The 12,119-nt window shown below is 35.1% G+C and overlaps 1 protein-coding gene across 1 annotated transcript in view; it reads right to left on the bottom strand.

Annotated features, from left to right (window-relative positions):
• The window catches only part of LOC128003118 (anthrax toxin receptor 2), a 53,936-nt gene that overhangs the window by 28,185 nt on the left and 13,632 nt on the right, over positions 1-12,119 (bottom strand). Inside the window, exons 10-14 of the mRNA XM_052592498.1 lie at positions 10,542-10,611; positions 5,502-5,580; positions 5,225-5,320; positions 2,540-2,587; positions 2,035-2,130 (exon numbers count right to left, since the gene is read on the bottom strand). Coding sequence (XP_052448458.1) covers positions 2,035-2,130; positions 2,540-2,587; positions 5,225-5,320; positions 5,502-5,580; positions 10,542-10,611 — 389 coding nt within the window. The remainder of the gene's footprint in view (positions 1-2,034; positions 2,131-2,539; positions 2,588-5,224; positions 5,321-5,501; positions 5,581-10,541; positions 10,612-12,119) is intronic.

Raw genomic sequence — 12,119 nt, 5'->3', positions numbered from 1 at the left:
TTTTAAATATTATTGTATATATGATATGATATAAAACATAAATTTAAACTATAAATAGAAAGTTATATAATGACATAAAAGAATATAGAAATTAATGCCTATAAAAAAGCCTTAATTAAACCTGCACTCCACTAGCTGTAGGTTAAAAATCACATCAATTTAGAACAGCCTTTCTACAGCATCCCAGGACATCCCAAATCTGCCACAACTCTCAATTATTAAAACATTCTTTGCATCCCATGTTTCCCTCTTTACATGTCAGGATGTGTTTTTTAATTAAAGAGGAAGTAGGCAGGTTGATCTTGGGTAAACCTCCTCCCTGGGTCCTGAGACATCTTCACAAATGGAGACAGGTTTTCTGGATGAATGAAAGCTTTTGAAACATTAGAGAAAGAAAGCTTTACACACTCATGGGAACAGTTATAGGAAATGGTTTCCCAAGATTTCAGAAGGAACTTTATTGAGGTCTCCTTTACTTGGGAGCTTGGAGGAGGGATGGTTGAGCATGTAACAAGTATCCCTTTTAAAACCAGCTTTGAGATGGATACAGTGCTAAGTAGAAAATTTCAGCTGAACAAACTCGAATGACAGAATGGATCGTCACAGCGGTTCTCAATCCTTCAGCGTCAACACGACCTAAGACAGCGGGACATCATGGAAGCTCTGTCACGTCACAGCCATCAGACAGGGGCTGTACTACGATTGAGGGGATTTCTATCAGAAACTTTGATAGGTGTGTTGAGCTTGACATCAAAGACACAAATGCTCTTAAATGGGCAAGAAGAGCAAGTACTCTTGTGATTTCTTTTCCAAGCTCACTTCATTAATCCTCCACCTGATTATTTAGGTCTGGACCAAAATTATTAAGAATATCTGATACTTAAGTATACTAACATTTACATGTCATCTAAAGGAACTTATAATAAGAGTTACAGTATATAAGGAGAGATTAATCGAAAAGAGAATCAACACAAATACTACTAACATGAACGATATAAACTAGAATTATTCCATTAAGGCAATATCACACAAGCTGGGTTGCTGTTGTACTGCATATAAGTTATGTTGACGCTCTTTTAACATTATTTTCCAAGTAATTTGCATTCAGGCAAAATTTGACCTGTTAGTTACTTTTTTTTTTTTTACATCAAAGTCAAAGATTTGCATGTTGCCAAGTAATGTACAGATTGAAGCAGAGAGTGTAAATAGGGATGCACTGATATTGACAAAAATTTTTCAAAGTAAATTAAAAATAAAACACAATAAACTGAAGTCACTTTAAATGCCACAGTCAAAGCATCAAAATACTATATATTACAGTATGAAAATAAATACTCTTTATAATATTCCTGTTTATCTGTTTATCTATTTACCTGTGTTATTCAAATTATTATTATTATTATTATTATTATTATTATTAATATTATTATTATTAAAGAATAACGTTAGGGTTAGATGAAGGAAAAAGTCAAATGTCAGCTTGATAACCAGTATGGTATCAACATGTTGCAAATGATATGTGACCTCAATTAAAGCACTCCACTCGATGTCCACTCCAGATTTTCCATTTTCTGCACTTTCTCTCACTCCACTCTAACAGGCGAGTAAGCCAAAGAAAACAAGGATAGTCCAACTTTCCAAAAACATACTTACTCCAGCCTCCAGGCAAAATTACACAACCCCACTTTGTCTGTGTGCTGTGGTGCTTGTTTGTTGTTTGCATATGGTTTAATGCTGGCTGTGAAACTAATTGCCCTTTGGGGATAAAATAAAAAACTATTTTAAAAGGTTAGTCCTAGAATTAGCAAAACTGTCAGAAAAAGAAGCATGTTGATAGATCAATATGTGAATTAATAAACATACAAAGCATTAATAATGTTAGGCAGGTCATCAACACTCCTGAGAGAAAGAATGGAGGTGGCAGACAACTGCAAAATGTTCAAAAGCAGCTGTGATTTCATTAAAACCGTTCTTGTCATCAAGGGGCTGCAAATCATTATAAGCATCATTAAAGTGTAATGTCTTGATGTTCACCTCCATGCGCCTGATACCACCGGCTCCTCTTCCCCCATAATAAGATGCATCAACAGTTGGCCACTTTTTCTTGGGTACTGGGTCTGGCTCTGGCTTCTGAAAAAAATAAAAAGTAAAAAATAATTGAAACTTTTTTTGGAAAATGTAATTAATTTCTGTGCCGACAAAGCTAGATTTCTTTATAGTCACATGATCCTTCAAATAGCATTTATTTGAAACAGAAATCTTTTGTAATGTTTATGTCTTTAATGTCAATTTTGATCTATTTAATGTTTCCTTGCTGAACAAAATGAGCAATTTCTCAAAAAAAAAAAAAAAAAAAAATCAACCTTTGTCCAAACGTTTGAATTTTGGATTATATTTTAGCATTTGATAAATAGTACTTTCAAATGAACAGTTAATAAACCTTATGTATGTTAAAAAAATTATATGTATTTTTTGAATAAAAATATATATTCATAAACATTAATTATATTTATATTTTATATTTTAAAAAAAAACTTACAGGTGGAGGTGGAGGAGGAGGTCTTTGAGGGGGTGGGTCTTTAATAACCTGAGAAGAGAAATAGAATAAATAAATTAAATTAATCAAAGTTAGTTACTACTGTCTAAGGACTTGATTCACAGTTGAACAACTGGAGCCTGGCACCACCACAATTGATTATAGGGATCTGCTTGTAAACTAGCACTGTAGGCCCCTCGTGCAAACTAAAGAAAGCACAAAAATCTACTTGTTGACAGGGGAGTCTTTGAGGTGAGCACAGTGGCCGGTTTATCTCTTAATTAATTGGACGAGTTTCAACACTCCCCTGCAATCCCCCAATCATAAAGTCCTGAAGAATTAATTAGCTGCAATTAAATGCAGCAGGGAAATTTGGGCTGCACTCCAGGCCGATCCCCAGTGCAAAGAAGAGGAGAGTTAACAGCTGAGACGACATCCTGCAGCACTTTCTGTGACTGCTTCTCTGTCACGAGAAACACTGCGTTGGATTCAGCAGGTGACTTTTCTCACAGACAATTGCTTCCCCACTGGAAATGTATTTCAAGGCATCCCTTGTGATTGCTGCATATCAACTAACCTGACACATCTTACCACTCTTCAACATGATGGATAAATGTGTTGTTAGACAAAAGGGAGTTTGAGTCAGAGCAGTGGCCCAGCAGTTGAGCTTATGTGGGTGACACAAGTCTGAATCCAATGTCATTTACCAGTCCCATTCCCTGTCAATGAGGTTAAAGGGTCAACTACTGCAATATAATGGCTACATATGTAATTTGTAAAGCTCGGCATACTTGAGCCTTTATTACTCACAGAATAGACTCCAACAATCTAGATAAAATGCCTCAGATGTGACACCTGTCAACCATGTGACCGCTTCCATTGCAGATGCTTTCAAAAATGGTAACCTTATCTCATAAAAGATGAAAGATAGATGCACTGCCATTGCAGGTTAAGCATTTACTAAATGTTTTCAGGGGAAGAAATGCCTTTTAATCATCACATTTAATGGGTAGAACAGCTGTTTCATCCACATTAAAGCGCACTGATACAATTTAGCCATTGTTACCATTATAATGATGGGAAATGATCAATTAGAGTTAATTAATTGCTCTTTGACTGACTGTTGGAAAATCCAATCCTATCCCTCCATGGGGCCCCAGCGTGTCATGATTAACATAACTTTGAACAGAACCTTGTGCTAAAGGATTAAATTTTTTTTATTGAGTATTTAAAGAGCAGATTTATATTTGCCAGACATATTATGGGATAAATAAGGCATTACACAAATGACATTCTGGGAGGTTAGGTTCTCAAAATACCTGACAAACAGATGACAACCCTTTAAATTTGGTTCGGACGATGAAGAGCTGATAATTAAATCCAAAATGTCTGTGTACTTAGCCATCTGACACTCATGCAAGGGGCTAAAATCTAGTGGCACAGCTGTGGAATCGACCAATCACATTCCAGAAGTGCAACGTCCCCATATGGCTTTCGGGATAATTGTCCAATTGGAGTTTATAATCTGTCCATTTCACTGTTGTGTCAAGCTGTTACCCAGGCTTAACCTGCTCATGGACAAGTAGCAGGTAGCATATTTGCAAATTAAAATGGTGCATTTCCATTAACTTTAAATTAACCTGTTTGCAGTAAACCAACAAATTGATGACTTAAGAGTGTAGTATCAGAACATAACATTATTTATATTCTAACATTTATATGTTTAGTTTGTCCACTGTAGTAAATTTAGCCTTTGGACTGACCGGTTTGATTGGACAAAAACACATAATTACATAGTTGACCTTCCAATTTCTTATGACCTTTCTTACTATTTGGTAAAAACCGTGTTGCCATGGCTGTGGATACTAATTTGTGTGTTTTCGAGGGGGATGAGGTGCTTCTGTATTTCTCTGATTGCTGAAAACTGGCAAGGCTGGGTTTAAATATTAACAAAGCACACATGGCCCTTCTCTTGTGCCGAGGTCTCCGATGGAGAGGAACAGCAGCTCTTCCACCAAGACAAACAGGGCCGAGGTCCAGAAATGCTGCAGGGGGGTTACATTTTAATGCCTTTGTTGGTTTTCCAAAATATGCTTCCATCTCATCCTGGAATGGCTCCCGCCAGGTTCTCAAAGAGAAGTGGTGCATTTAATTTGGTGGTGCATTGACGCTGACTGATAGCAATACTTGCCAGCTTATGTAAGTGCACCATGTATACATATACATATATGTGCTATATATACATATTATTATATATTTTTATTTAAATTATTATTTTAATTATAGGAGAGTGTACTTTATTTGGTGTCATTTTACAGCCAATATATAAATCAAATAAAATATTGCCACATGTGAAAAACTGTATTTTCGGCAGCTGTTGTGGCTGCACACATCAGATGAATAGTCAGGATGTGGTCAGGTCTACTGCTGTATATTGTGCTTCCCTTGAAATTCACAAATCTTAATAAATTAACACCATGAGAAAATTAAACCAGTACTTATTTCTTATCTTACTGTAAACAAATGTAACCTCGAGAATTTACAGTTAAAGTACCAAATAGGAAGATTTAACTAATGAGAAATAAATATTTTAATTCTAATCTCAATTCCAGTTCAATCTAATTAGAGATTCTGTAGGTGAAGAGGGACAAAATTCAATTGGAATGCTGGAAGACGTGTGACACTTACGATAGTGCAGCAGAGAGGCCAGAACCACCACATCAGAACCAAAGCCAACAGGAGAATGAGCACCAAGAACACAATGGCCACCACTGTGCCGTCCGACTAATGAGATAGGGAACATTTACGGTTGGCTTAAAAGCAGGATATTATCAAAATTATATGAAAACAGAAAGAAACAAAGGAAATACTGAATGTAATATGAATCCAGTTTTTGCAGTTATAAATTCTATAAGTATATAAGCTGAATGGACATTTTTCCTTCATGGTCTCATGTTTGACTTACACAAGTGGAAGCAGTGATGATGAAAGCACTGGAGATAAATGATGTGCCATTGTTCAAACTGATCAGAACCTCCAATTGTCTGTAGGAAGAGAACACATTAGCACATTGGAATGGTACTTTTTAATTTATGGTAATTAAACACTGCCTTGAATAAAGTGGGAAAATATAGTTACTCTTCACACACATTGTATATTCTCCTTTATTTTTCAGGGATTTTTCAGTGATATTTTTTTATGGCAGAGTGCTGACAGCAAAAACGATGAAGCAAACATAGGGAAGGAGTCCAATTGGGAGTTATTTAGAATATTATGTAATTTCTTATAAAAAATAAGTGTATTGTAATAGGAAGTGTGGGGAAGAGGAAGAAAGGGGAAGAAATGTAAAACTCAATAAAAAAAGTAACCAAAAATAGAAAAGAAAAAAAAAACTGAAATGAAATAAAAAATGTATACAAAATTAAAACGAACAGAAGCTAAACTGAATTGAAATATATATATAAATCCAAAAATGATACTAATGATCACTGTTGTCAAGTAAATTATTTGTGGTTTAATTCCTACAGAATTTGAGAATTTGAAATTCTCTGTTATTTACTGAGAAGGGAGTTGAAGGTGGCTCGCAATTAAGGCACTAATGATGAATGGCATTGTAATTTCCATATGTCTATTATGCAGGAGACAATTAAGCATGGAGACATTAGCATGGGGCTAATGAGAATCCTCAAGCAGAAAAATCGACTGACTGAATGCCTGAGATCCTTCCCAAAATCAGAGGATATGTAGGGGAGAGCAGGGGCGAAAGTACCATTTTTCAGAAAAACTTCATTTTAAAAGATAATGTTGTATACAGAGATATATTTCTGCTGTGACCAGTAACTAATAAGTGTGGTCTAACAATGCCAGGTGGTATTTTGTAGAAATGTAGAAAGATTTCAGTATAATTTCACTTTGAACATAAGTTGCACATTGTTACTTTCGACCCCATCGGTTGGGACGAAAGTAACACACAGGTGGGTCAAAAGTAACACATAAGCTAGTTTTTTTTTCTGTTAGTCTTATTTTTCTTAAGTATACCTGATTGTGACCTTGTTAATAAGTAACTGCAAACATATTTTGCAAACTTTAGTGTTTAAGCACTAAATAACATGTAGATTGATCATTACTTTGACACATGAAACAAGAAAAACAACATGACTAATAAAAAACAATTACCGCTTCAACAATTTACTTTTTGTACTCGAAAACAGTTTTACAGACCAAGCTTCCGTAAACGATGAGGAAATCACATGATATTTCTCAGCTCCATCAAGGATTGCATGCTGAACATGCTGTCATAGCTGGGAATGCAAATGCAGAAAGAGGCTCGGAGAAAATCGCTTTGTTACTTTCGTCCCGTGTTACTTTCGCCCCGGTTCTCCCCTAATAAAAGGCAGGCCACTGTCTGCAGAGCCAATATTGACACATACGTAGTCAGAATAAAACTAATTAACAGCAAACAATGAAGATTTCAGTAATATTTAGGTTTTGCAGTATTACCAATGTAATCCGCAAGGCTCCTTCAGATACAACACCAACTTAAAAACTGACTTTTCCCATAACACCCTAACCCACACTTTAAAATCTTTCGCAAGTACAGCACTGTGATGTATTTTTGGTTCTCTTGAGGGCTTTATATGATATTAGACTGAATTGTTATAGCCTTTTTAAAATCTAGTCCTGAGGTTGCAGGAAGCTTGTTAAGGATTTTTTTGCATGTTAACTAGGTCCGTGTGCTAAATGGATGAGAGGAAAGGCTAATTCAGCTGACATACTCAATACATGCAAATGAGAGGCAGATTGCTAATTAAGTTGGATATGTATGTTTGGTGGAGAGAAAAGAAGTGATCAAGCAAACGATTTTGTTTCCTTGCACTTTATGCTCTAAAACTCCTCAGATTACCTTTTTTTTAATTCTTTATTTATTTTTTTATCTTTGTTGGACACAAAGTAGTTCTGGAAAAACATTAATGTGGTGATTTATGAGAACCGATTACATTCAGTCAGTATTCTTGGACACTGCAATTGGCAACAAACACCGCAATCAATGAAGGCTGATTTATCTTCAGAGGTACTCTGAAACCACAATATGTGTCAGAAAGTTCTATATCAAAGGGGGAATCTTTGTGGTAAATTCTAAAAGGCATTCCCAAAAGGTTCCCAATTACATTTATATTGAAATCAGGTGAATCCCGTGCAAAACATACAAAACTGTTCCTGTAACTGACTGCCTCATCTAATGGTTTTCTTTTGTTAAGAAATGCAGAGTATAAGAATATGTGACAGAAGTTGAATGAGTCAAGCACATGGCCACAAAAGTGCTCTTGCCATCACAGAAGGCCCCTCATAGCACCACAGGAGACTGAGAGTGGTGTGTTAGTTTGATTTCTTGTCACAAAGCACATGGTGACAGAAACAGAAAGTGACGTAGCTGAATTGGATGAATATGTGTAACTAAGGATATTATTGCATTATTAAAAACCTAACATATGCATTAGCCCTCACAGACTGCAAAGTTTCAGCAAAGTTAAATCTGTCAGACTCACTGCCAAGTAATGACATCACATTGTTTTGAAAAAACAAGGATGTTTGAAATGATACTGTAGTGCTATTTCTACTTTCATTTTCATTTCATTTTTTAACTGTTTTTGTGCTAATTACAACAAATAATTGATACCATATTATATCAGTTAGAATATTTAAAAAAATTACCTGGTCTTACAGCATAAATGTACTGGGAGTACTTTTTAGCAAGATGCGAAATACGTAGGCCTACAAATCTGATGCTTTTTAACATTAGCATCACACATATCCTGATTAATATTAATGGATTTTTTTTACAAACTGTAGGTTTGTATGGTAGCTCACGGAGTAAGGAAACAATAAGTTCTTGAGAAATGAGGAGCTCCAGTTCAAATCCTGTGTAACCACGGTTTAACAAAGCAGTTCAAATCAAAATTAGGGAAGTTAAAATTACACGGTTGCATCAGCAAATGCCTTTTTATATCAGTTTTGCATTTGTTAACACTATCGACAGTTCCTGGATATTTGAATTCTGAACCATGGTAATACGTACCAGAAGAAACATGATAAAAACACAGCAATACGTATCTATTTCAATGTCATAAAAACATTTCAGGTTCACAAATTGATCCAGTGTTTTAGCACCACTAAGAGGACAATTCTCTTTGAAACTGTGGCAAAATGTGCAGTAAGGTATTAAAAACTGTGTTGCACAAAAAGTGCACAGAGGTACATAATTTTATGAGACCAGATTGAAAAAAAATATTTCCACCTTAACTTCAGTTTGGTTAGCTACTTCTTGTTGGTAGCATGTAGCATACACTTCCCTTATGGATGTATAGGGATGCATTAAACTGATCAAAATAACTTTTTTTCCTGTAACTATTCATTGAAGGATCATTAAAAAAGATAATGGTTTTCACAAAAATAAAAAAATATATATACATATTGATATTTGATAATAATAGGAAATGTTTCTTGAGAACCAAATCAGCATATTATAATGATTTCATGTGACACATTTATCTTACAACATACTAAATATTACAGTAAAAGTTATTTTAAATTGTAATAATATTTATCATTCCACTGTATTTTTAATCAAATAAACGCATCCTCAGTGAGCATAACCTGCTTCTTCCAAAAACATTTATTAAATCTTACTAACCCCATCAGTTTGAATAGTAGTATAACTAACTACTTTTCCACAAGAATACACTTATTGTAGTGTTCTCAAGTTCAAATTATGATTAGCTTGTAGCTTGGCAAGCAGCTTTCCAACATTGGTGAAATCATCCAATATGAACTAGATATGAAAAACACCAAACTTTCATTGAAAAATGAATAAACCATTGAGCCTGTCATCGCATTTCATTTTAGAAAGACTGACCATCTTTTTATCATCTAGCAGAGTGTGAGGAGGAGCTCTGGTGCAGGCAGCGCTGCCATGTTATCTGGGCGCATCTCCCACCCCATGTGCAGATGGAGCTAAAATGGCGGCCTGACAGATCAGATTGATTATTGATGAGGCACGTTCCACCACTCGTGCTGCAGGCAGGTGTCAGGTCTGTCCCTCAGTTATTTTTCTCACTCTGCTGTTGTTGTGAAAACACAGGTGAGGACATGCTGCTGCCAGACTAAAGTTCCTCACCCCCTCCAGCCAAAGACTCTAAGGGATGGAGCGGGCCAGTGCTAATGGGCAGGCTGACAGATGCCCTAGATCCTGGTCTGACGAACCAACAGCTGTCGTTGCAGATGAGACCCTGATTTCTGGCGCTACGTCACTAAACCACGAACACCCTTTAAATGTCAAAAAAAGCACTATTTGATATTAACCACTGGTCTGTTCAGCAACGATTGTTCAGGACAACTCATATACAGTATGTCTGCACACATGCTAGAAATGACATGACTTGTTTTCTGGGTGGCATGTCCTGGATATGCTTCCAATCAAAATTAGGCAGTTTTCTGAATGCAAACTGGGCATAGAAACATTTAAAGAGTGGTTGGAAAAGAGAGAAAGATGTTGCAGGTGTTATGTGGTAGGCTATTGTCAGTATGCTGTGAATTATTAAAATGAAAGTGTGGAAAAGGGAATCGGTGCATCTGTCGCACATCCTTTCAAAGCCCTCTACCAGATGTGTTTACTAGTCGTTCATAGCAGCAAACTACGAGATTAACTAAGAGTAAATTAAGCAAGCCTTTTGAATGTTGACCACGTACAGTATAGGAGATCAATGTTCCGGTTAAGTCACAAAAGCTGCTCACAGATAATCCCAGATCTACAGTGTGTCATTAACATAATGCTGTAACTTGACATTTAGACTGGTGTATCACAGTAATTTAATAGGTCACAATGTTGTAACTTAAACTTAAAGTATGAGCATTAGGATGCAACTGTCAAGATACTTCAAAGTTCATATGGTTTCTGTACGTCTGGAGATCTCAGTGACACTTGCTGCTTTATGAAACATGTACTCACTGTCCCACTGAATACAGCACTGGAGCAGGACACAGGACATAGTCATTCTTCACCTTGCTTGGATTCACCTCTGCAAAATGAACAGAAAGTTGACTGTGTTATGATCCACTGCCAAACTAGCTAGAGAACAAACTCCACCCAAAATGAGGACAGCCAGGACATTTGTTATGCTGTAGAGGCTAACTAGAACTGCTTACGTGTGCAGTCGAGTTAAGGGAAGAGTGCCATTTTTTTTTCATCTCACTCGAAAATCAGAATCAGAATCAGAATCAGAATGAGCTTTACTGCCAGGTATGTTTACACATTCAAAGATTTGTTTTAGTGACAGAAGTTCCACAGTGAAACTGAATGAAAGTGACAATGACACAGATAATAAAAAAATACTAATAAAAAAAAACATACAAAATAGACAATGTACAAAAAAGCAAAAACACAATATATAATAAGACTATATATATAAAAAGAAAATATATAATAAGACACAATATATAAATTGATTCATTCGTCGCATCACTGCTGAACTAGAATTCAACGTTTATTATGCATTTCCTGTCTGGTTACAAAAGCAGCGAGCAAACATGTGGATGCCAGATGTAGATCTGCCATCTAATGTTACTGCACTCACAAAGGAAAAGCCATTCAGAGTCTGGTAGAGATAGAACTAAAGAGCTAAGTGCAGTAGCTTTATAGCATGTGGCTGCTTATGGAAAACCATATACATCTTTTTATACACACAATTTACACTTATTTAGCCACATTTGATACTAAACCTATATGTTTCTTATTTACTCCGTGAAAAAATAATTAAGATGTATTGAAAAATGTCCTAATAGTGAAAGTGTCAATTTGATGAAAGTAAGTGGTGTCAAGTGTAGTCTAGGACCCTTTGACATAATTGTTTTTTTAGAGACATTTTTCAAGTCAGTCATACAGGTTTGGAACAGCATGAGTAAATAAAATAAAATTTTCATTCTGGGTTAAATTTCCCTTAAAAAAAAAACTGAGCACAAAAATACAGTTGCTGTAGATCAGTGGTTCTGATAGAGTGTCAATTTAGCTAATTTAATTAATCACTATTAATTTTGCTATTCCAGAAGTTAAATATAAAAATAATAAAAACAAGATTTTTATTTATTTATTTATTTTTTGCATATTAATTTAGGTTTAATTATTTCAAAATAATAATAATTTTATTAACCCCTTTGCTGTCACCCCCCATTTTTGGCATGGAGACACAAATGACATACCCAAAATTATAAGGTTGCTGCTCATGAGTCTTTCTGACTGTAACATAATGAACAAACTGTATGTTCACAAAGCTGACACTTCAAAGTTTACTGTTCAAGAATCTGAATTACTCAGACTGTTATGATAATAGAGAAAAATAAGCTCAAACATAAAAATAAAAATATTAAGAATATATATATATATATATATATATATATATATATATATATATATATATATATATATATATATATATATATATATATATACATGTACTTTAAAAAAAATCTGTTTCTAAAAGCATTTACCACAGCAACATATTTAATCTTAAAACACAAGTCCACTCATGCT

This window comes from Carassius gibelio, chromosome A5, assembly GCF_023724105.1.
Source record: "Carassius gibelio isolate Cgi1373 ecotype wild population from Czech Republic chromosome A5, carGib1.2-hapl.c, whole genome shotgun sequence".
In the NCBI taxonomy this organism is placed as follows: Eukaryota; Metazoa; Chordata; class Actinopteri; order Cypriniformes; family Cyprinidae; genus Carassius; species Carassius gibelio.
The sequence above is the reverse complement of the archived record's forward strand: the minus strand, read 5'-3'. Positions and strand labels throughout refer to the sequence as shown.